We start from the raw sequence: 24012 nt of genomic DNA, 5'->3' as shown, positions 1-24012 counted from the left end.
GAAAGGCAAGGTACAGCTTCGCCTGCAGGAAACGCCTCTCTACGACATTCTCCACTATGAAGATGCCAGGCAACAGCCTCTTGCTCCAGGAGACAGGGTCTTGGCACCATGGGAGGCCAGAGCTGAACGTTTTGGCCCGGGCACTGTGCTAAAGGTTATGGAGAACGAGGAGGCACGTTTAGGTAGGGGATATTGGCTTTCTTAACAGCGCTAGACTTGCCATGGTTGCTGGTCACTATATAGAAAAGAGAACAGTCTCAACCATGGAGAATTCAGCACCTGCTGCTTGGTTTCTCTTCATCATTTTGTTGTTGTTATTGTTGGCACTAAGCAGCCTGTTCTTTTTCAGTGCCAGAATTAATGGAGCTCCCAGAATTAGCCTTTGCTTTGTTCTGTGAGTGGGAACTTCCTAAAAAGTTGGTGCGGGGGGGAAGGCATCCTCGCAACACAAAGAGAAAAATGTTCCTGGCCCTTATGAGTATTCACCTGATTATCTGTTGTCTAGTTTCCAGCTTTTGCAGGGTAAAATCCTGGCTCACTGTGATGAGCAAGAATTTTGCTGTCTGCTGTCTCTTCATAGGAAGTTCAAAAGAAGGTCAAATTTTAAACCTATAAATTAAAAATCATGGAAGTTGTTACAAAATTGTCTGAAACACAAGCTGTTACTTTTATCTCCTTCTTTCTAAGAGATAAATCCTAGAATCCTAGAACGGTTTGGGTTGGAAGGGACCTTAAAGATCATCTAGTTCCAACCCCCCTGCCACAGGCAGGGACACCTTCCACTAGACCAGGTTGCTCAAAGCCCCATCCAACCTGGCCTTGAACACTGCCAGGGAGGCCAGGGAGGCGGCAGCCACAGCTTCTCTGGGCAACCTGTGCCAGTGTCTCACCCCCCTCACAGTCAAGAATTTCTTCCTAATATCTAATCTAATCTACCCTCTTTCAGTTTAAGTCACTGTCACTTTAAATCACACAGGTTGACATGCTTCTAATACATTCTTTGCCTTTTTTTTTTTTTCCAGTATGCACAGCACACAGCAGAAAGCGAGTGCTTGTGAATTTCTGGAATGGGCAGACTAAGGAGGTGTCTTCTGACCAAGCTCTGTGGATCCCTCTGCCCTTAAGCGAACGCATCATCCTAGAAATGCAGATGCCTTTAGCAGCCAGGCAGATGGTGGTAGATTCAAGCTTGGATTACCCATACATCGTGACACCAGGTTATAGAGCCTCAGGCCATTACAGACAGGGTCAGTCAGACCTGGACTACTGGCCAAGGGGTCTGTATTCGACTCAGCCATGTGCTAAGTGCAGCTGTAGGTGTACCTCGCTTCCCCTTTGCTGCCTTGAAGCCTGGCAACCCACATGGCCTACAGGGTGCAAAGTGCAGCAGGAAGATGCCTTCGTCCCAGGAACAAGCATGACTAAAGAAGAGCTCAGCAAGAAAATAGAAGAGCAACTGTCTGAAGTGAGGATTTCGTCTTCAGAAAGCGTTTCCAGAAAGGAAGAGAAAAAGGAAGATAAGAGATTGAAGACAGAAAACGTTCCAAAAGATGTTCAGTCTTGTTTGGAAAAGGACAATGAGGTTATGGAACTGAAGAAGGTAAGAAGTGCTTCACTCTGGCCCTTCTGTTAACATGTGGTCTGCTGTTTGTATAATGCCTGCTTTGTGCCTCAAGGTTTCTGCTCTTGGTACCAAAAAATTACTAGAGGTTTTAGGCCTGGCCCTTATGTATGCCTTCTAAAGAATGGAGAGACTTTGCTCTGCGCTGTCTTCCTGATTCTTTAACCTGGGAAAGAGCTGTCATTGTTACTGGCTGGAGAAGACTCCTAGGACCTCTTCCACGGATGCAGAATATGAGAAGTGTCGCATAGCCCCGTTACTCTACATCCTGCCTCTGCATAAAGGAGGTAAAGGCAGGAAAAAGTGTCAGGCAGAAGACTCTGCACCAGACAAGGATTACAGTGAGGGTTGCTCCATACCAAGGCAGTCCCTGGCATAATGCTAGTAAGATATTTCTCCACCCATGGTAGAGGCGTCACCTCTCCCAGTCAAAGACCAAAAAAGACTTTTGTGATCCTCACTAGTTGATTTGGTTCTTGCGAACAGGGCACTGTATGAGGATCAGTAAGAAGGTTCATATGCATCAGCTACTGCCAAACTTTTCTCCATTGCTCTGCAAGGGTTAGAATCCTGATTTCTGGCACATGCCAGAAATGCAACTGTCTTTCAGCCAGAGCTCCTCTGGCCTGATCTCTTTTGTACCAGTTTGGACCCATCCAGGCAGAAGTACTGCCAGTTTTTAGGTCATTTGAAGATGTAGATAAGTCCACAAAGTGATCAGAAATTACTTAAGAGTTGTTTCTTTAGTAAAGAAGTCCCCCAGAGTTTTTTTATTCTTTCTCAGACTTCAGTTGCAACTTAAGATCTTAATGCTGTAAGTTCATGAAACTAACCTATTCTTTTCCTTATCAGGTCTGGATTATGATTGCATTTCTTGTTATTTCTAGAGTCCTCAAAGGGAGAGGGATCATGCTATGGTTGATACTGCTGTCAACACAGACAGCTGGTTAACGGAGACAGTCCACAAGGAAGAAGCAGGCAGCAGACAGCAGGATGCTGAAACTGAAGCTAATGTTAAACATGAACATGGTATTGAAATTGTAGCTGTTTTATCCAAACATAAGACTTGCCACACAATATCAGTGCAGCAGGCCATCATGTCTAAGATCTGTTGCTGTAGTTCTTTATGTTTCAAAGGAAAATGCCATGTCATGCTGAATATAGCCACCATAATATAGTATCATTACATGTAGGTATTAACGATAGTGTGGCTTGAGAAGTTCATCTTCTCAGGGTGAGAGTATTTTCAGATGGAAGTTGGGGTTTTCTTAGCTTTTACAGCTACTGCAGTAGCAGCTTTTGGGTTTTCTTAAGCTTTATCATAATGCTCACTATAAACATTATTTATTATAAATTTTCCTTACTTTAAAAATTAATCTGTAACATTAACTACGACTGCCTATAGCAAAAAGATTTCACCAGGACTGTTCTGCAGAACACTCCTCTTTCCTGTGCTGAAAATGATTGCTTTATAATGTCATTGAGTAAACTTCAGTTCCCTTATCATCCAAAAGGGGCTGGATCATGATTTTAATCAAATCATTGCTGTTCTCATTTAAGCTGGTTTTGTGACAATCCCAGGCATTTAAGTGAGGACTCTGAAAGCTTAAAGCTTTCTCCAAGGGTTACTGCTTTGCTCCGTGTCACTTCTGGTAGAGGGATAATGAAAAGTCACACAGGAGTGCGCATTTCCTTCTAGCTGGTGTTCCAGCATCATTCCATGCAACAACTGCCACTCAGATCCTTGCTGTCTTTAGCAGAAAGGTGTAAGCAAACTCTACCCGTGTTCTCAGTTACCCAAAAGCTGTGTTAGCACAGTGTCATGCCCAAGCTGATTTCTCCTGTCTCTCAGCAAGATGTATAGCTCAGGCTTTGACCTATCAAGAAATTTATGATTTTTGCTTGTTTCAGAGCATTGGCAGAAGAAGCTCACGTCGGCGAAATACCATGTAAACAACCCCTTAGCCTGAGTAGCTGTAAGTGCAGTCAGTGATCTTGTGTTACCAGGCAAAACTCTTGCTTGACTGCAATGGCAAGCTTGTTTTTTGAAAGCTGAGACCTGTTTTGTGGAGACTAAAAGATGTCCCACTTCCTCAGAGGAAAATGTTAGTACTAAGTTATAAAAGTCTTGCTTGAATATATTTTATATGAGAAGACCTTTTTTTTTTTTAATTTTGCTTTCTTTTGATTTATTTGAAAGGTCTTTTTGAGTCCAGAGTAGCAGAAGCTCCAATCCAGCATTCCCAAAGGAGCCCTTCCCTGGGACCCAGTCCTTTGGTTCCTTTCAGGCGCCAAAGCTTCTTTGACCAAGTGAATCAATCACTAGAGAAAGACAGCCTGACCATCAAATCAGCTCTACGTGTACAGAGACCACACAGTACCTCTAACATGCAGGCCAGGAGACCCACAAATCTTCTAAATCTTCTAAAAGACAAAAGCATTACAGTAAGTATTTGGTCCAAACTAGATTTAGCTATTAGGATCAAGCAATTTGTTGGTCATGTGAGAATATACTCTCCTTTGATCTCTTGCTCAAAGGTTTTTACTGCAACAGAAATTATGCCTATGTAGAATAATGGCTATGCATAAATAGAAACATAAGGTTTCCACTTGTGAATCAGTGTTGTACAGGAACAGGGCACTTCTGGTGTTTTTAGTCGGCACTTTTGATAGAGTTTTTTATTTTAGATCTAATCTTTTCTAAATAAGCCTCTCGCCCAGCTCTACTAGATAGCAAAATATTATTCTTCTTTTACAGATACTGAAAGCAAAAAAAGAGAAAGTCTAGGTACTCAGCTGAATCCCATATCAGGGAGTGCATCTTAGGGCTGGGATGGAACTGGGAAGTCTCCTAATCCTTAGGGCAGTCCTTTACATGCTAGATAACACCATTTGTTCACCTCCCACCTATAAAACTCCTTTGATTCTTCCTTTACTCTCTCCCTCTGTATGTCATTAAACACAAACCACCCACAAGGTACAGTTTTTGCAAAGAATAGCAATACACTGGAGAACAAAGGTATTTACTGCCCCTAGGAAGCCATACAGGTCGATGTGTTAAGAGAAATCAGTCAAAACACTACATGAGACTGGCAGGGACATTATTTGAAGGTCCTGTAGTGTTTTCCAGCTTGTGGTATTAGAGATGTCCTCAGAAAAGAACTGAAAGGAGACATTCTATTTGCAGAGGGGCAGCTAATGGCAGCAACATGCTAATTGCAGCTGGGAATAGGAGAAGGGAGAATGCATTTGAGAGAGGAAGATATTTTGTGGAAACTCTGTTCCAGCCCCAAACAGCTCTAGCAATGTAAACAGAAATGCATGTATAAGTTTTGGTGATGTTTCCTTGCTCCTTTCCTCATACAGGGGACTGTAAGAAGTACAAAAGAAATAAATATTGCACTATGGCTGTGAAAAGAAGCCTCGTAGGTGCTCCTTCAACTCTTTACACAGCACAGTGCATTTAAAAATGCAAATTAGGAACACTGCCCAGCCTTGAAATGCAGTTGCTCCTGAAGAAAACACAAAGACTGCTTGACCATGGGTAGGAATCTCAGACAACATGAAGGGAAGAGTTAGTACACCTGCACAGAACTCCAGGAAGATTTTGTGTTTGGCCAGAGGGAGGCAGATATTTCTCTTTCTAATAAAATCTGACAAGGAATCTGTAATACAATTTGTAGTCAGAACCTGTATTTTGCATGCAATGCAGAAGCTGACACAAAGATTGAACAGCTGTAAGCACTGGCTCAACACTGGAACAACCAGAACAGCGCAGCCTACTGACCTATAAAGAACTCTTAAAATACTTGGATTTTCAGGCACCCCTTTGTTGGTGAAGCCTAATCTTTTGTACAGGTTTTAGCATCATACTCAGTATTTTCATGGATGGGAAGCAACACAATAGTATTCATGAGCCAGTGTGGCTTCAAGAGTGCAGGAGTGACATTAGAAGACTAAGCTGTTCTGGCTTTGTAGGTTTACAGTTTGCATTAGAAAAATACACTGATGAGATTAAGGGTTCGGTTTGGTTTTTTTTCCCTTAGAAATCAATCCTTAATGGTGCATCTCAGGAGAGATGGAAAGAGGTGGACTTCAACAGAGCCAAGACTGAGCACAAAAGGTGGCAAGAGGAACAGAGGCAGCTGAAGAGGGAGCAGCAGCAAGAGGCAGATGGCATCCGACGCCAGCTGCTCAGGGACAACCAGAGGTAACACATAGGAGCTAACTGTTTTTTGCAGAAAATGTTGGAAGGCTGGTAATATTTACTCCCTGGTGCTCTCATTCAGGCTCTGAACATGACGCATTGTGCCTCATGCTAGTCTCTGCAGAGCAGTCGTGGTGATTTACTAATGGGAATAAACTTGATGCCTGAGGTATGGGCGAATGGGTACACATGGACTCATCGACTTTAGCATTACCTCCAGGGGCAAATTCCCTTCAATTATTTCACCCTCCAACCCAAAGTCCTTTTGCGTCCCAAACCCCTGTTCCCTGCCCCTGGCCCCATAGTCCACTTCTTTAGCTTAGCAGGTCCTTGGCCTCATGACCCACCTCCTTCCATCTCTTCTGTTGCCCTTGTGGCTCCACCACCAATACACATAGCCACCCAGTTGTCCAGATTAGTCCTACAGCCATGTCCACACAATCCATTTCCTTGGTTCCTGGTCTGCAGGGCCAAGAACTCACAGCTGCACCAGGTTATGCAGTCAGGTGAACAGATGACTGCAGTGAGCTGACACCAGGCACCAGCCCATTTGGATGTTTTGCCACCTCTGTTTAGGACACAAGTTTAACCCTCGTAACCTAACAAAGAGTCCTGGAATATTAACTGAGCACAGATTGCCAGAATATCTGCTTTGTGTCTTATGCTTTGTCTTTTTCTTTTATTGCTCTTTCTTTCTGAGAAATTTGAGAAATTTTGTTTTGGAAACAGGCAGCGATTGCATCAGAGAACATTGAAAGGGCTGGAGAAACAGCTGGAGCACAAAGACAGAGCTTTGCAGCGCCTGGCACTGCTCCAGGCTGCTGGGGCAGAGAGGAGCAGGAAGGAATCCTTCTTGCCAGAGGAGGAGAAGAGGAAGGCAAGTCAGAGGCTGCAGTTCTTAAAGACACAGCGTTTGCAGAGAGAGGAGTTGCAGGCAGAACGCAATGAAAGGAGCTTTGAACAAGAGAAAGAAAGGCTGGTAAGGGCAATTCCAGGAATGTCTTTTCTGTACTACTGTGTTTCCAGCAGTGGCACCATCCAGAGTATTTGTCTTTTACCTGTTTCATATCCAATATAATTATATCATTTAGAGACAAATAAATGAAGGTTAACATTTTTTTGACACATGTATAAAGACAAAAGATGGGAAGTAAAATTCTCAGTCTATCTCTGCCATAGAAGGAGTCTTTCTGCATGCAAGGAATGTATTTCCATAGATTATACCCATTTCTGACTTCTGCCAGTGATAACTGTGGATGAAATTCAGCATGAAAGCTGGCTGTACAATTATAAATGTCTTTATTTTTGTGTAGGATTTTCTCAGGAGCAGAATGCAGTCACGGCAGGAAATGTTGGAACAAGAATTGCGGGAGCGGGACAGGCAACAGAAAGAGCACCAGGCTGCCAAAGGGAGAGTGTTGCAGAGCAGAGACCGTTCACGCCAGAAGATGGAAAAAGAAGGCCAAAAACTCTGTGACCTCCAGCAGTACCTCAGAGAACAGAATCTTTTGATACTTCGGGCATCACTGCTGGCGTAAGGAAGCTGCAAGGTGTGTAAGCAGGCCCTTGAGCAGTTCACAGACCTGATCTGTATCATGTAGGTGTGAGCCAGTGTGCTGGAGCTTGGGTGCTTGAGTGCAGTTGTGACAAGTGGAATTATAATTCCTGGAGAGGTCTTTAATGTCCCTTCCATTGCAGCCAGAGTGCATTCTCAGTGCTCCATCCTTCCCATGCCTTTCTTTCTGGAGTTACTACTCTAGCCCACCTCCGTCAAACTGTTCTGTCTTATGCATGCATGTGCAGTGACCCTGCTGACAGGCCCAGCTCTGCAGCCGAGAGCTACCTTGGGATTTAATATGAAACACAGCCATAGTGCCGAGTTTCTGCCCCAAAGGTGTCTGAAGAGGACGGCTCTTTTCATAGGACTCCAAGGAGTCAGAGCCTGTAGTGCTGAGTGTTGTAGTCTGAGGCTGGTGATAGTGTCATGGAGCAATCCAGAGCACAGTGTCATGGAACAACACAGGACCTGGGAGTTATGAAAGTAATTCAAAGGGCACAAGATAAAGAGCCTGCCAGAAGGGCATCAGGTTGTAGCTGCTTTCAAGATGCCAATGACAGAGAAAGGAATTAGTTGAGGACATGGGCCATACAATAGAGTAGGAGGTGAAGAACAAGAATGAAGGTCATGAGAAATGCCCTGGGAATGAGTCCTTTGAGTGAAGTGGTGGAAGCACAGGCACAGGTTATGTCCTGCTAATACAAGCCTGCAGGGAAATTACATACAGGCCTGAAAAGGCTTCCACTGCTGAATTCTGGGAACTTTCTGCCCTGCTGTGTTTCTTCCATAGCAGCGCCAGAAGAGCACACTTCTTTGAGGTCAAGGGCCACATAAAATAGGAAGTGTAGTTACGCAGTGCTGTCATATGACTTACCTTGCTATGTTAACGTCACATGAAATATGGGGAAGGAGAGCTGGACACCAGCTGGATGTTAAAAAAAAAAACCTGCAGCAATGACAATGTAAATTATCCACTGCAGTTTCCATTATTAACAACTGACTCTTGCAAGCGTCCCATTGCACATGAGTCGCAGAGATCTACAGAGAAGTCCCCACACATATGACACCGTTGTGCTACTTCCTGCCAAAACTGCTGTAGGCGGCAGGGCCGGGATCCAGTGACAGGAGAGGTGCTTCAGAAAACCTGGTAAGACAACTTGGAACCCTCCAGCTTGGGCTTCAGGTAAGTGTAGATCTTCTACTGTCAGGGTGTACATACTGCTTGGAATACATAGGCCACTCCCCTAGAGGAGGAATGACTTATAGAAGCCCAAAATGCAAAAAGGAAGATGTTTTTTGGTAACAAGCCACCCTTTCTAGCATTGTGATGAGAAAAACAGCTGTTCTCTGAAATCCTGTCTTTGGAGAATCACCAAACCCAATGGTGGGCTTGGGGGTCTGTCTTGCCTACGATCTCGCTTTCAGGCTGGCAGTCTCTAAAAGCAGGAAATCTTACATCAAAAACATACTCAGGTATCTTTGCAGGTAGGGTGCCTGGTCAAAATGAAAACAGACTTTTTGTTCACCATGAATCAATGAGGAGAATGCTACAGAGACAAATGAATTGGTGAATTGACAGTTAACAAATTGTGTAAGAATCCGAGGTAGCCGGTAACACTATAGGAGGAGAAGAGTTCCCCATTCAGGGTATAGGGTAAAACACAGTTACCACCTGGAGTCCACAATGCAACTTGCTTGTGAGTCCCCTGATTTTCTAAACGTGCATTACTGACTTTCCTTAACAAAACTTGTGGTGGCAGCCACTCCTGTGGACAAATTACCAGCTTCTTCCCTCCCCTGAAAGGAAACAGTAAAGTACATCAAGAGACAGTTTTCTGCAACAGGAAAGGAGAGAGGACTCTTTTTTAATGCATTGAACTCTAGTGGAGGTGCCTTCTTTCACAAAGGGGAGGAGGTGATGATTGTCCCCTCCTGAAGTGCTGTCCCTCTTCCTTGTATCATCAGAGGTACAAAATACAGCGACTGTGTCACAGAGAATTCTATTAACAGCTTTGAGTAGCCAGAAATTGAACTGTTCTTTTCATGTGGGTATTTAGGAAAGAAGAATGGACATGGCACAATTTATTTGTTGGAACACTCAGAGCTATATTGAAGGATGTTCTTATTTTACACAAAATTATGCTAAAATACATATATTTGAGATACCTTGTTTTAAGTAATACCTAGAACCAAACTAGATACAAAATTTAAATGTTGTTGCCTGACATTCCATGTTCACTTAGAAACACGTTACACATTTTCTGGCACATCGCTCAGCAAAAAGCAGAAGTATTATAAAAATTCACCCCTTTAACAGGAACACAGCACCAGTGGTAACAGCAGTTTCTAAAAAAAAAAAAAACCTTAAAAACTAAGAAAAGTTGTAAAAGGGAGCTCCTTTGAAATTCTGCCAAATCTTTTGAATGGCCAGCAGTTTCTTAGCAACAAGTCTCAGAGTGTGTTCCTCCAGAGATAACTGGGAGGTTATGCCTTCAGCTTTCCCCAAAAAGACAGTTAAAAAGTCTCTCATCGAGATGTTTACAAACTATTGTAAGGCCCTAACAGCTAAAAGGGCTATTTTTAACTTTAGGATCCATAATATGCATAAACCGTCCTGAGATTTTTTGGTTTTAAAAAAAAGAAGGCAAAAATGAAAGAAAGATGAACCTATATATAAGGTGAAGTCTTTAACATTTTTTTTTGTTTAAATTAAGGTTTCAAAAAATTGTAACTTGCTGCATATATGGAAGCTACACGTGAAGCACAGTTTTGCATTTTAGACATGGAATTCTATCATTTGGTTTAAGCTCTGTTTAGCCTCTGGAAAAGTTGGCTGAGATTTACTCAGCAAGAACATGGGTGGCTGTGCCCAAGACCTGCCTAACTGATCCACACGCCGCAGAGTGCTGTGCCTGGCACCTCCACCCTCCCAGCTGGGTGGAAATGGGGGGGGGCATGCACACTACTGCTGGAAAACAGGTGCTGGTTGCACAGGGAGATTTTTCTTTAACGTAAAGTTCAGGGGTTACTTGCTTTTCTGCTTTTCTGCTTTTTTGAGTTCTCTTTTACACAAAATCACATGCTAGTTAGGACAACAGTTATGTACCTAGTTATGAGTTTGAGTCTGCCTAGGCTTACAGAAACAAGCCTGAAACTTAAAAGATATTAAACTCTACTGCTGCTTTCATCCTTAAGCATTTGAAATGGAATATCTAATGATTAAAGAAAAGTACGTGAAATATTGAGCAGAATCTAAACTTATTTTTGACTTCATCATTAATCATTATTTTATAATCCCCATAAACCAGCAGATTGTCTGCTTATGTACTTTCTCTTCATTGCTTAACCATCTGAAAACAGATGACTGCAGATACCCGGTGCTGCTGCAATTTCACATACAGTATATCTGGGAATATATTTAGTATTACAGTATTTCCAATCATTCATAGACTCTGTTTCTCACTATTAAAATAGAACCATAAAATAATTTTAATACTACTATTAAAATAACTGACTGTAAAAGCCATGTATGATCTAGCTCTTTTGCTGGCTTTATTTAATTTTAAACATTCACAATGTGTTTTCCATGTATTAGGAAAATGCTTCGACTCCTTGTTTTGCTAACTACTGGAAGCAAAACCCAAGTTAAGGTTTTGAGTTGACAAGGTGAGACGAGGGGAGCAGCAGGGAAGGTGGTAGGAAGAAAGCACACAGAGGGGGCGGGGGGGAAGAGACAGACACTTTTTTAAGGCTCAAAAAAAAACCAAACCCACAACTAAGACCAGTACAAATATTCCCAAAAGTTGTTTTTATTATGGAATTGGCTTTTCTGCCTAGGCAAATTTTTCTTTTCCTGTTTATAATCCAAACTCCTATAGTATTCTGCTCGAGTATGGAAATTTGAAAAATCAGATTGACTCGTCTGTTTTCATCATCCAAAATGATTAAGAACAGACCCCTCCATGCAGGATCTCAGGACACTTCTACAATAAAAGCAGAAGTTAAAAGTACAAAAGGCAAAAACATTTATTGGCTTTTTTCAGCCTGAATTAGTTGCTTAGGTGGTGTTAGAACATAATTTCTTATACCACAGTGACAGATAAGTCAGTAAATTTAATTTTTAAATATTTAACCTGATACATTTCAAAACAGTCTTGATCAATGAACATCTTTTTAAAGACTTCTAGACAAGTAAGACTGCTTTTCTCATCAGGCTGCAGTGATCTTGTGCACCTAAACTATATGAGATGTCAGTTTAAAAACTACCAGAGCACATTAGCTCGTAGAACTGTGTGATGAGTCAGAACTCTCCAATTGTGCAAAGTCTTCCTGGTTTCTGGAACAGACCTTCTATCATCCCATGCCTGGTGCTTGGGGCTGAAATGACTGAAGACAACATGAATGGAGAGTAACAACCGCGTGGCATTTCCCCAAGATACAGGCGACTTCTCACCTTCAGCTTCTTTCTGTCAGCCCACAGACGGCATAGGTAACCCTGCACAGTGAGAGGGCAGCAGCCACTAGAGTCTATTCGAGGACAGAAGCTGCAGTTTTGATGAGCAGTGGTTTAGCTGCCTCTAGGATATCCAGTTCAGGGTCCAGTGAACGACCAAGACCTTCCAGAACCATGATGGCAAAGATGATGGAAGCAAAATTGCTCTCAAGCTTCACCTAGAACCACAAGAAACTGATTAGACTCAGCAGACCTTTATTTCTTCTGAGCCCATTCCACAGAGGTACCAGCTCTAGCTAAGCTGAGAGGGAAGGGAAGAGGCTGGGGAGAACATACACACATCTGAAACTATACTGCAACTCCATCACTTGGAGTTCCAGAACACGCTGAAATCCAGCGGCAGGCCCAAAAATAATGCAACAGTTTCAGGGTAAGTGTCCTAAGGGAACCCTTTCAGTTCCAAGAAGGGGAATGGGATTTTTTTTCTTCCATACTGGAATAGCAGGAGCTTAGGAGCACTCACCATTGCTAATGTAGTTATAAGCTGCAGTGGTATCCAACATACTTGAACACATGCACTCAGGGGAGCTCACCTGAACAGCCTCAAAAGACCCCCACAGATCACAGAGGAAACTATCCTCTGCTCTGCATGTGAACAAACTACTCCCCAATTCCCTGCCAGGCACCAGGATTGTTTCAAAGCATATTAGAGCATTAAGAACTCATGGAGTTGGGAGGACTTGCTTTGTAAGGGCCTAAATTACATTTCATGTTATTAGAAACAAGCTTAAGAAGGCTTAATGACAAAAAGCTCTAACTAAGGAATGTTTAGGGGGACCCTTTGCAGGCTGGCCAGCCCGGTGGCTGACTTACTTAACCTTATCATCTGTTCTAGTTCAGGCCACCATAGTTCCGTTGATTTCCAAGGTTGTTTGCAACCCATGGAAGCTTGTCCCCCAAATACTATCAGTTATAAGAAGGAATCTCTTTTCTGTGAGCAGCTCCTCACTTTTGAGGCCTCTAACAAAGCAGTAAAATGGCCTAGTGCTGTTATAAAACCACATATCAAGAAAGAGGTCCAGGGAAGAAAGCATGCACTGATATATAAGTGGAACATAGATTTAATTTATGCATAGATGCATTCCTGCAGTCCCTCTCCTAGCAATTTGTTTCCAAAGTCACAGTCCCCCTCCTTGTCAGCCCCCCGTGTCCCCAGTAGTTTTCCCTCCCCAAATGAACTTCCACCTGTTGAAAGCAGACAGTGACAGAACCTCACCTTATGCGTCATCAGTAGTTTAAAGACATTCGAGAGGAGATTTGCCACCTGAAGCTGGAATACAAAAGGAGAAGTTAACAACTGATCAAAAAAACTGTGGTCAAGAAGACTGAGCTGCGTGCATGACAGGCAGGATTCTTCTAAGTGTTTGTTAGCATTTGGTTCTGGTGGTGGGACGTGATTTTTGGGCTGACAGCAGCCAACATCAAGGTGTGATCCCCCCCACCCTGCCCAGGATAAGGAGTTCAGCTGTGACCCACAGTTCTGCCAGCCCAGGAAGGCTGAGAATGTCTGACCTCACAGCAGTACACAATATGCACTAATTTGCTCAGTACCACCATACTACACTCTCTGAAGCGGCCAGGCTGGCCTCAGCTAACAGGATGCAAGCTGTAACATCAGGCTCAGCAACTCCTCACAGGGAGCTGCAGATGTTAAGAGATTTAAAAAAAAAAAAACCCAAAAAAACCAAAACCCAAACAAAAAAAAAAACACAAAAACAAAAACACCCACATAAACCCACAAACACACACATGGTTTTTTAAGTAGAAGAAAATGAGAAAGGATTTTATGGACTTTTGCTGCACCTGAAAGACTAAAAGCGCCCAGTACTGGTTGCTGGTGCTGATAAGACCAGGGCTGGCCGTTCCACATGGATCTTTCTGAAAGCCAAGTTGCACTGAATTACAGGTAAGGGAGGGTGGGACACTGGAAAGCAACCCAGTGGAAAAGGACCCCGGGGGTATTGGTGGACAGCTGGCTGAACATGAGCCAGCAGTGTGCCCAGGTGGCCAAGAAGGCCAACAGCATCCTGGCTTCTATCAGGAATAGTGTGGCCAGCAGGACTAGGGAAGTAATTGTCCCCCTGTACTCGGCACTGGTGAGTCCGCACCTCGAACATTGTGTCCATTTCTGGGCCCTTCACTTCAAGAAAGACATTGAGGTGCTGGAGCAAGTCCAGAGAACAGCAACAAAGCTCGTGAAGGGTCTAGAGGGTATGTCCTATGAGGAGCGGCTGAGGGAATTGGGGTTGTTTAGCCTGGAGAAAAGGAGGCTGAGGGGAGACCTTATTGCTCTCTACAACTCCCTGAAAGGAGGTTGTAGTGGGGTGAGTGTTGGTCTCTTCTCCCAGGCAACTAGCGATAGGACAAGAGGACATAGCCTCAAGCTGCACCAGGGGAGGTTCAGGTTAGACATTAGAAAAATTTCTTCACAGATAGGGTTATTAGGCATTGGAACGGGCTGCCCAGGGAGGTGGTGGAATCACCATCCCTGGAAGTGTTTAAGAAAAGACTGGAGGTTGGACTCGATCCCAGAGGTCTCTTCCAACCTAGTTGATTCTGTGATTGTTTGCGCACTTGCCTTTCCTAGGGCAATAGTGTTCCCCCGGACCTTGGTCACTAGTTCCGCCATCTCAGCTTTGAATCGCTCGATATCCTGGCACTGGTTAGCACGGGCATGATGAAGGATCAGTTCGGCCACTCTCTCCCCCTGTGAAACAATTTGAAAAGGAGAATCAGAACTTGATCACTGGTGCCAGCAGGCCTAGAGGGAGCTGCACATCATCGTCCCCAGAAGGCTTCTGCTGTACAGACCCCTGGAGGAGGCATGCTGCAGGGAGACCTCCCAAGGCCATGCTTTTCCCATTCCAGCAGCAGAGACCAAACGAATCAAGAGAAGCAGGTGCAGGAAGAGCAGAACTGGTCCAAAAGTCTTAGCTGGTATCTGGCAAAACCCTGCTTATTTTTCTTGCAGGCCTTGTAAGGTAGAACATAACAAAGACATCTCTCAGTCAGGAGAAGTTACAGGGAGAAAAATAAAACCCACAGGATTGGCATTTTCTTCTTAGCAGAGAAGATAATGGTGTAAAGAAGGGCATACATTAACCTCCCTTATGGGCTAAGTCCAACCTTCCATTTGCAGCCTGTGGGAGAAGAACAAGCTGATTCTACACCAGCAGATGCTTGGTGAGAAAGGGGGGAGCCATATCGAAGCTTCACTTGTGGGAGGCTTTATAGCTCTTCTTGGAAGATGTGTCTGACAGCAACATACAGAGCCAGAGGCCCCAGGTTTGGCAGTGAGTCTTGGTGTAGAAGTTTTTCACCCATAGATCATGAATTACACCCAGCCTGAGCCATGAAGGACTTGCAATCAAATGTTTGCAGTGTTTGCTTAGTAGCTGAGAAGCAAGTCTGGCAGCACAGGATGGGCCTGAATACACAGCTTAGCACTGACTCCTTGGTATGTTTCAGCAGATTAAACAGACCAAGTTAAAACATGTTCCTCTTGAGATACACTGGTGAGCCATCCAACCCACAGCTGAGAAACAGCAACGTGCAAGAATGAGCACAGATGCTTGTTCTCAGAATGAACAGGAGACATCAGCACTGGATTCTCTAGTCCATCTGAGAGTGTATTTTAAAAAAGTGGGAAGGAGGATAAAGTAGTTCCCCTTATACAGAGGAGCCTGGCAGAGGCCAGACCCCCCCACCCCCACCTGTTTTGCTTCCTCTTCTCTACAGATGCTGACACAACAGCAAAATGGAGGATGGCATATGCGCTTTCCAGCAGCAAGGCTGCAGAAGGGAATATGTGTGGAAGACCAAGACGTTAATCCATTCCCTCCTCTTCTCTAGCAAAACCTGGCAGATTCTGCAACAGTCTCAAACACAAGTAGCTCCCAGGCAGTCCTAAATTGCGTCAGAAGCACTCCTAACCAGGGAGTGCCAGCCAATGCTCCCCTTAACACCTTCCGTTTCCTGGGCCACTGAAATCTCTCCACTCTGGCAGCCCCCTTGCTGTAGCTGAACATCTTATCCCTGCGTCTGGTATAGCTTCCACGCTAGCAAGTCTCCTCTGCCCTCTTAGGGAGGATTGTAAGGGGAAACAGAGAGAAAATACCACTTTGGCCATCAGACTCTCCAGCTGTCTCCCTTCCCCAGCTGCATGACAAAGGCCTCACCTGGCCCTGGACCACAGCCGTGAAAACTGCCCGGAAGTTCTGCATGTCGGCGCTCTGCAGCTCCGCCACGATCCCCGCGTCCAGCAGCACCAGGCAGAGCCGCCTCACAGGCGGCTGCACTTGCACTTCCACCACGAGTGTGTCACACAGGTCCACGATGGCTGTCTGCTCCTTGCAGCTGGTGCTGATGTGGGCCGTGCCTTGAACCAGGATGTTCCCAGGGTGCAGGTCAGCATGGACAAAGTTGTCAACAAAGACCTAGAGGACAGGCAAGTCTTAGAGGGGCTCATTCCAACCAAATCTCCCCACACCAAAACTCCCAGGCAAATAGCAGAGGTTCATCTGTTCACTGTCATGGGTTATAGTGACTGGTTAAGTTTATCTAGTTTGGGACATCAACTAACATTACAACTGTATTGAAAAGTAAGGAAAACAAGTTAAGAGAAGACGAAACAAAGGTATGTAGCACTTCTCTGCCTCTGCTAGAAGTTAGCACCAGAAAGGACTAGCAAGAGTGCAAGCACAAGACAGTACTTCCCCAATAACCCTCCTGGCCACCTGGACCTTCCTGCCCCAAGGAAGTTATCTCTGTATTTCATGGATTTCTACAAATTTATCCCATTGCCACATAAATAATTAGAGCTGTGTGAAAAAAGGAGATCTTTTTTTAGCTGTTGCCTGAAAAAATGACCTCTGATTTTACGTCTTCATTGTCCTGTTTTGAGAAACCATACACAATAGTTCCACATTCACTCTAATGCACTCATGACTGCATATATCCCTGTCATAAGCTCTCTTTTCTCCCCTTTCCAGAGTTAAGAGTCCAAATTATTTCACCATTGCAGTATGGAAGCCATTCCACACCAGTGGAGCATCCTGACTGCCTTCCTCTGCATCTCTTCTATTACAGCCCTTGAAATGGAGGGTCCTGGACAGCAAGGGACTAGAACTGCACAGAGTATTCAAGAAACAGGTATTTGTTTTACTTACAGCCATAATGTTGTTTCTTTGCTCTCTCATTTTTTTCTGCTCCTAACATTTGGGGGTTTTGCTTTGCTCCTAACCATTGAATCCAAGGTTAGCGTAAAACTCTTCTAGTTACACCATTGCTTTTCTGAGTGGTAAAAGCTATTTCAGTCTGTCAGAACTGCAGGCCTTGCCATCGCCCTAGCATGATGTTGCAGTGATCAAGCGAATTTCATCTGACACTTACTGCCCACACACTCAGTACTGTGAGGTTCTTTTGCAACTCTTCCTCGCTAGTTCTCATGGCTCCTCACAAGCCAATTGTGTCACCTTCTCAACAATCCTTTCCAGATCATTTGTGATTATTTCAACCACAAAAGAACTAGACAGACAGAAGCTGAATCATAAGCTGAATCTGGCCAGGTTTGTTTTCTTTACTCCTTTAAAAAGAGAGTTTTGGAGGAGTCGTCAATAAATGAAGCTAGCTAGCTGTTTTCTTTGTGAGTGGCATCCATAGTCTCTGCAGAGAGCATGATATTTGCCAATTACATTGCACTTTATAGCACTTGGGCAATATGTGAATAATCACTAAATGGATTAGTGGGTTTCCTAAGCAATGCACTGATTGAGTTGCACAGGAAGACCTTACTGTGTGCAAGCAGATCGCCCTTCTGCAGCAAAAGAAGCTCCGAATCAAAGTCTACAGTAGTGGGTACCTAGCCCAGGCATTACTCAGACCTTGTGCTACTTTGCACATGAAGTACAGACCCTCCCTCTGCCAGGTCAGGAGCTGCACAGTGCCCTAGCAGCCCGAGTCCTGGGTTACTGCTAGACACCTGGCATTTACAGGCCGACTCCAAAAGGCACAGCTGTATCCGAGTCCATGGGGAGAAGGGTAGGAAACATGGGAAGCAAACAAATTCTCTCTTTAGCCATAGTCTTACCACCCCAACTCAATAGTTTCTGCAGGAACACAACCCTCACTTCCAGCCTCGGCCAAGTGCCTACCATCTTTAGCAGCATGTCCATGCCCATCTTTGCAAGTCTCTGTCTCAGCTCCGCAGCAATCTCTGCATGCAGGTAGTGCGAAATAGGCTCACTCTCCTGAAATAAAGATGGAGCTGGAGTCAAACACACCCTGTGTCCCACCTTCAACCACACCTTTACCTAGGTGCCCAGACTTGACGGATGGTTATAATACCCTAGAAAGGACCTGCTCAATAGAGGCTGTACCTGCTGTGATGGAGAACATCAGAGAAGCAAGGGTTTGTTCTTTGGAAAGAAGGTGTGATATAGCCTGGGGCAGAAATGCTCTTGCCAAGATCACATGCATGAAAACTAAGGCTGGGAGTAGCTTTGGTCTATGATTCAAACATCCACAAGGGAAGTGAGGCAAGCATCAGAAAGTGTCAGATTGCTGAGCTCCTTGCTTTGACCCACCACAGAGGAGAGGTGAAGCGTGGTGTTGGTTTGCAAAGCATAGGCAAGCACATGGTGGCTGGACACACTACTGTTCTGCTTGGTTTCAGGCCAAGTGTTCACTTCTATATGGAGTTGTCTGCCACCTGTCTTCTGGGATGCACTGTTTACAAACAAAGAGTGGAAGAGAAACTAAGGACACCAATCTCTAAAGAAATAGAAGTATCCTTCTGCCTCTGATCGCTCCTTCTCAAAAAACACCTCCTTGGCATATTCTCCTAAGGGCCTTCTCACTGCTACCACCGCTCCCAGACCCTGCCATTCTTACCTCAAATGTTTCCACTAGAACATCTGTCGTTACCAAAGGCCAGAGGGGAGTTGGGAACTTCACAAAATCGACATCTAGGAAATTTTGTCGGAAGCGCTCCAGATTTCTGGCTTCGTAGCGTAAATCAATCTCAAGGGAGAAAAAGAAAAAGCAGGTTGGAAATTAGATGCAATTAGAATTAGATCATCAGGATCCTGTATGAGGATATGACTATACAGTGCAATACTCAACACCAACAAAACTAGTCAGAAAGCCAGAATGAAAACAAAAGAGTGGTGCTTCTTACATGCTTATAGCTTTCCTGATGGAAGAGTAGAATAACAGACTGGGTAACAGATGGCCCACAACCCAGCACCTTTGAAATATGGGTGACTCTTACTATAGGCATGGTGTCTCAAAAAATAGCAGGACTGCATTATTTTCAAGGGTAAGGCAGATCCTGAACCAAAGCTTACCATCCAAATAGCAAGGCAGGCAGACCGGGTAGAACTGCAGCCCTAGCCTCACTTTACAGACAGGCAGCCACAGCAGGAAGACATTTAATGTAACACATACAAAATAATCCACTATGCAAAGCCCTGGCCCCAGCTCTTCAGTGATTCAGTGCCTTGACACAAGGGCATCTCTCCTGCCCACTGACACTGCTCAAGGAGGCAGGATAACCTTGCCTCACCTCCCTCCTCTGGCAATGGGAAATATCCCAGGAATACTACTTGTTCTTTCAAAGAGAAATGAAAGGAAGTTCCAACAAAGCCTATCAGATGATCTCCTAATCCTCAGTCTTCAGCGCATCCACCAAAAGCTCTGCCTGACTAAACTAGTACTAACGACCTCAAGTCACATCTGAATACAGTCAACACTTTACAACATGGATTTACTGTGTAGATTTTTTGCAATAGTAGAAAAGAATTAAGGCTTTCAAAAGCTTCAGACTCTGCAATCTAGACACAAAAATGAAATTAGCAGATAATGGTTCATTTTAATAGAAGCATAAGCCTAATTAAGCATGTAGTGAAATCTTTGTAAGTTTGGTAGTAAGGACATTTCAGGACTGTGTCTTTAGAAGACATCAGTGAATCAGGACATGTTTTCAGATCTGTTTGCAAAGCTTAACTTCACTGATACTATGAGTCTGATGATAATACAATATAGAATATATTATTAACTTATGTGATTAACTTACGTGAAAGTATATTAGTTATGCCAATATATATCTCAGTGCTAACAAACATGACCCGTGAGTACAGATTGCAAACATATATGTACGATTAAAGAGAAAAAACGCATGTCTGAGCACTTGTTTGGAGAGATTCTTTTCCTAAGGAGAGGTGTCTCACCAGTGTTCATCTTTCACAATGCTGCAAAAAGGACTGAGAATATGGCTAGCTAGCTGTTCAGGCTGTTCACCAGAAAACATACTCAAAGTCTAAAAAAGATTTTTAAATCTAATAAAGATTAATTTTTTTAATTGCTTTGCTTTTTTACACTGACCATATAAGCTTTCCTACAGCAACATTACATGACTGATTAGAATAAAGAACATAATTAAAGAACATGCAAGCCTTCATCTAACCCTCTAAAAAGTAGCCGGACAAACAGTTAGAGCCAGCCAGTAGCAAGACAAAGGGCAGCTTTGTTTCACTACGTGGGGACCATGGCTCAGCACGCACCTGCTGAATCATAAGCTTCTCAAACTCCTCCACAATCTCTGTCAAACTGAGCCACTTGAATCCAGGGAGAAGTCCAATGATGTGGCTACCCATCTTCATGAGAAACAGATCCATCTGGACTTGGTGGACTAGCCCAGGGTGCAGTACCTGCGCAAGAATGAACAGTGGCAAGATCAACTTCCCAAACACTGTAAAAAGGACAGTCCATTTCAATCAGCTGAAGTGATGCATTCCAAATAGACAGAACCCAGCCTATAAAACTGCGAGCTAACAAGGCCTCCGCAGCTAGTCCTCAGAAGAATTTACATTTTGCCCTGAATTAAGCTGTAAAGAAACACATTATAATCTTCAAATGGAACATATCTGTGCTGGAGCCTACAGTCTCACCCAATGCCATTTTCCATTGCTTTTGCACTCCCGCCCTCCCTGTGCCATGAAGTACTGACTAGTATTTGGGACAGCTCAAATGTAAGATTTCTTTAAATAAGCTTTGCTGGAAAGAACTGCTCTTCCAGATTTCTTCATGTGAGGAGAGAAGGGGTTTCATTTTCTGAAAGGTGAAACCAAGCTTAATATTCATTATTTTAATAAAAACTGGGCCCTTGCAGGCATTTCTGGTATACACATGCCATGTCAAAGATGCCACGGGCAATATGCATACTCGAGCTTTCTGGGCTGGGAAGAGCTGGGGCCACTGCAAGTCTGGATTACAGCTGGCTGGAACCAAAGCGCTGAGAAAAGACACCAAGGGAGATGAGCATCACTTCTCTCACTCTACCTGGCCTCAGCCAGCTACTTATCTCCATGGGAATCAAAACCTGATCAGCCTCATCCAGCACACTCAATTTTCACACATCTACCGGCCAGGTGTACGACTTACTTTAATGGCTACAGGCATGAGATGTCTGGCTGATGAAGGATTTGCACTCAGGAGCGGCTGGGCCATCTGCTCCATAAGGGACATCCCACTCACAGGACTTCCCCGGGACCAGTCTGCTGGGCTCAGCTCCTCCCTGCTCCTCTCATCCCGCATCTCCTCGCTCTTCCTCCTCCTCAGCCACCTGATGAGGCCTCTAAAGCCTGACACTTCCCATGCTTCATAAGCAGACCATAACTCCGGGCGTTGCGCTAGCTCCTTGGCCTGGGAACCAGCGATAGCTGTGAGGTCAGCATAGGCTTTATACACCTGGGCGACGCAGCCCGAGCCGACCGGCTCCCGGCTTTGGAACTTGAGGATGCCTGTCCAGTCCTCACCGAAGGCCTTCCTCAGGAGCTCGTCAGTGTGGCCCCACGGGTGTGGGCTCACCTCGACGTGCAGCTTGGAAAACTCATCGCAGAAGGCCTCGGAGAAGAGGTCCCTCCGGGTGCTGGCCCACTGGCCCAGCTTGATGCAGGTGGGGCCGGCAGCCTCGGCCGCCCTCCGCAGCAGCCGCAGCCACAGGGCACCCAGGCCGGGCCACAGGCGGCTCAGCGGGTAGAGCAGCAGCAGGGGGCCGAAGCGCAGCAGCAACCCGCAGGCCCGCAGACCCAACCGGACCACCAGACCCAAACGTCGCAGCAGCCCCCGAGGCGGCCGCTCCGGGCCGCGCTCTCCCACCCACACCGGCCCCCGCTGCCCCGGCCTCTCCTTCCAACCGCTCCCAGCGGGCACCGCCAAGGCCACCGCGACCCAGCGCCCGGCACGCAGCCCACCGTGCCCCGCCGCCGCCCAACCGGACCGCGTCCCCCTCGCCCCAGTGGCCCGCCCGAGGAGGGGCCGCGGAAGCGGCAACAGCCGCACGGCGCCGCCCGCCACCATCGCCCGCCCGCCGCCGTTAACGGCCGCTAACGGCCGCCCGGGGCGGGGGGGAAGGCGGGCGGTGGCGGCCTGCCCCTTAAAGGGACAGGAGCGAGAGCCTCGGAGGAACGTGAGGTGATTCTTCCCGCCTCACAGATGGTACCTCAGCCCTGTGAGGGGAAGAGCTTGGCTGAGCTGTAGCCTCGTGAGTAGGTGATTCCCTTCAGGTTTGGGCTACACCGGAGGAGGACGAGAAGCCGAGGCTTTCTAGTGGTAGCCTGAGTGTAGCAGTTGGAGTGTTACGATTATTAGTGATTTCCTTAGCGGGGTGTTAATGAAACAGTCAGTGCTTTGAGTAGTAGAAGTATCTGAGGGCACATGACAGCTGGCAAAAGAAATTAAAATGAAAAGGAAAAAGGCTGCTGAGGTGATGATGGTATTTCATAGAGCTACCGAGTCGTTTCATCTTCCAGGCTTGCTCTGAACCTTGGGCTTTCTGCTCTGATGGCAGTGATGGGTTTCCTGCTTATTCCCAAGTCAACCGGCATTGTATTAACCTCGTTTGCAATTACACGGCTGCGGAGGATTTCTTGTTTCCTTCGCAAAGGACACGTGCCTTTTATAAATCTAAACTAATAAACCTGCTGTGGCCTTTCACACTGGGTGTTCGGTTGGTTCCCAGCTTTGGGTGTATGTTACTGCTTACTTCTACTTGGAGGAAAAATCCCCATCGCACCATTTTTAATTTACCCTGAGAACCAAAAACCTGCAGGAAGAATTAATCCACTTTCCAATCCAGATCCCTCCCTCGCTTTAAGAGGTAGCTCAGATCTGACCAAGTGAAATTCAATGCCGACAGAGAGCTTGATTACGGCCCCACGCAGGTGAACAGCTCAGCTGATGGGAATTATTTCACAGGCTTGAGGCTTTCCTGGCCGGCCGCTTTCTCCTGAGGTGCCTGTGAGCTGGTCAGACGCTGTGACAGGTTCCTTCAGCGACGGGAACCTGTTGGAGTAACTGGTGCCGTTTCGATAGCAAGTACGGACTGTCCACTTGCCCTCGGATATTTCTGTTTGCAACCAGAAAGGCGTCTTGTGCACCCCAGCTCTGCTTTTAACTTCTGGCCTTGCCACCGGCACCCCCCCGCACCTCTGTGCTCCCCCCGGCCCAGCCGTGCCGAGCGCCCGGGTGCCGGCAGCACAGGACGCGCCATTCCCCCGAGCGGAGGGGCGGGCGCGGTTGCCATGGCGGCGGGGCGGGGCGGTGCTCCCGCCGGAGGGCGGCCGGGCGGGGCCGGGCCGGGGCCGGGGCTGGTGCCGGCGGGGGTCGGTGGCAGCGGCAGCGGCGCGGCGCTGCATGGCGTGGCGGGCGGGGAGCCCCCAGCCGCGCGTCCGCACGCCGCCAGCCCGGCGCTGGGCGCCGCCGTCGCCATGCCGGGGCACGGACCCCCACCCCCGCCGCCGAGGAAGGTAGGGGGGCGCGGAGGGGCTGTGGCAGGGGCGGGCGTTACCGGGGGAGAGCGGGCGGAGGTGCCGGGACGTAGCCCCCGGCGTCTGCAGACCGCTCGTCTCCCGGGGCGGCGGTCGGGGCTCGGGGAATCGGTGCCGCTCCAAGAAATGACTAATTCCTTTTGCCCTTCAGCCCCCAAATCGGCTTTTATTTTTCCCCCCAGTAACGTGTTCGGCTGCAGAGACGGAAAACGGGGGGCGTGAGCCGACCCCCACCCTCCCGGCCGCTGAGGGCACCGCCGGTCGCCCCCGCCGCCTTCCCGCCGG

The 24012-nt window shown here is 46.2% G+C and overlaps 3 protein-coding genes across 4 annotated transcripts in view; 2 read left to right on the top strand and 1 right to left on the bottom strand.

Moving 5' to 3' along the window:
* Positions 1-1417: 1417 nt before the first annotated feature.
* LOC137664037 (uncharacterized) lies at positions 1418-7368 on the top strand. The gene is made up of 4 exons (XM_068401760.1): positions 1418-1600; positions 5668-5831; positions 6558-6807; positions 7142-7368. The coding sequence occupies exons 1-4, from the start codon at positions 1418-1420 to the stop codon at positions 7364-7366; spliced, it is 822 nt and encodes a 273-aa protein (XP_068257861.1). The 3' UTR covers positions 7367-7368.
* A 1947-nt stretch (positions 7369-9315) lies between these two features.
* Positions 9316-22300, bottom strand: ADCK2 (aarF domain containing kinase 2). Its single transcript, XM_068402216.1, has 8 exons — positions 21341-22300; positions 20461-20607; positions 18791-18919; positions 18052-18147; positions 16078-16335; positions 14478-14606; positions 13116-13169; positions 9316-12057 (listed from the first exon to the last, which is right to left on the bottom strand). The coding sequence occupies exons 1-8, from the start codon at positions 22256-22258 to the stop codon at positions 11914-11916; spliced, it is 1875 nt and encodes a 624-aa protein (XP_068258317.1). The 5' UTR covers positions 22259-22300; the 3' UTR covers positions 9316-11913.
* A 1315-nt stretch (positions 22301-23615) lies between these two features.
* Positions 23616-24012, top strand: part of DENND2A (DENN domain containing 2A) — a 64039-nt gene continuing 63642 nt past the window's right edge. For both annotated transcript variants that reach the window (XM_068402323.1, XM_068402322.1), the window contains exon 1: positions 23616-23706. The gene's annotated coding sequence lies outside the window, so the exon portion shown is untranslated. The remainder of the gene's footprint in view (positions 23707-24012) is intronic.

This window comes from Nyctibius grandis, chromosome 5 (genome assembly GCF_013368605.1).
Source record: "Nyctibius grandis isolate bNycGra1 chromosome 5, bNycGra1.pri, whole genome shotgun sequence".
NCBI classification, from domain to species: Eukaryota; Metazoa; Chordata; class Aves; order Nyctibiiformes; family Nyctibiidae; genus Nyctibius; species Nyctibius grandis.
Note: the sequence above shows the minus strand (reverse complement) of the source record. Positions and strands in the feature narration are given on the sequence as shown.

Bases quoted from the DNA above. Each gene is read 5' to 3' on its own strand.
- LOC137664037 (XM_068401760.1), top strand. From the start codon at position 1,418: ATGACTAAAGAAGAGCTCAGCAAGAAAATAGAAGAGCAACTGTCTGAA. The intron at 1,601-5,667 runs GTAAGAAGTGCT...TTTTTCCCTTAG, and splicing joins AGGTTATGGAACTGAAGAAG to AAATCAATCCTTAATGGTGC. The intron at 6,808-7,141 runs GTAAGGGCAATT...ATTTTTGTGTAG, and splicing joins AACAAGAGAAAGAAAGGCTG to GATTTTCTCAGGAGCAGAAT.
- ADCK2 (XM_068402216.1), bottom strand. From the start codon at position 22,258: ATGGTGGCGGGCGGCGCCGTGCGGCTGTTGCCGCTTCCGCGGCCCCTC. The intron at 20,608-21,340 runs GTAAGTCGTACA...ATTCTTGCGCAG, and splicing joins TCATGCCTGTAGCCATTAAA to GTACTGCACCCTGGGCTAGT. The intron at 18,148-18,790 runs GTAAGAATGGCA...TCTTTATTTCAG, and splicing joins TTCTAGTGGAAACATTTGAG to GAGAGTGAGCCTATTTCGCA.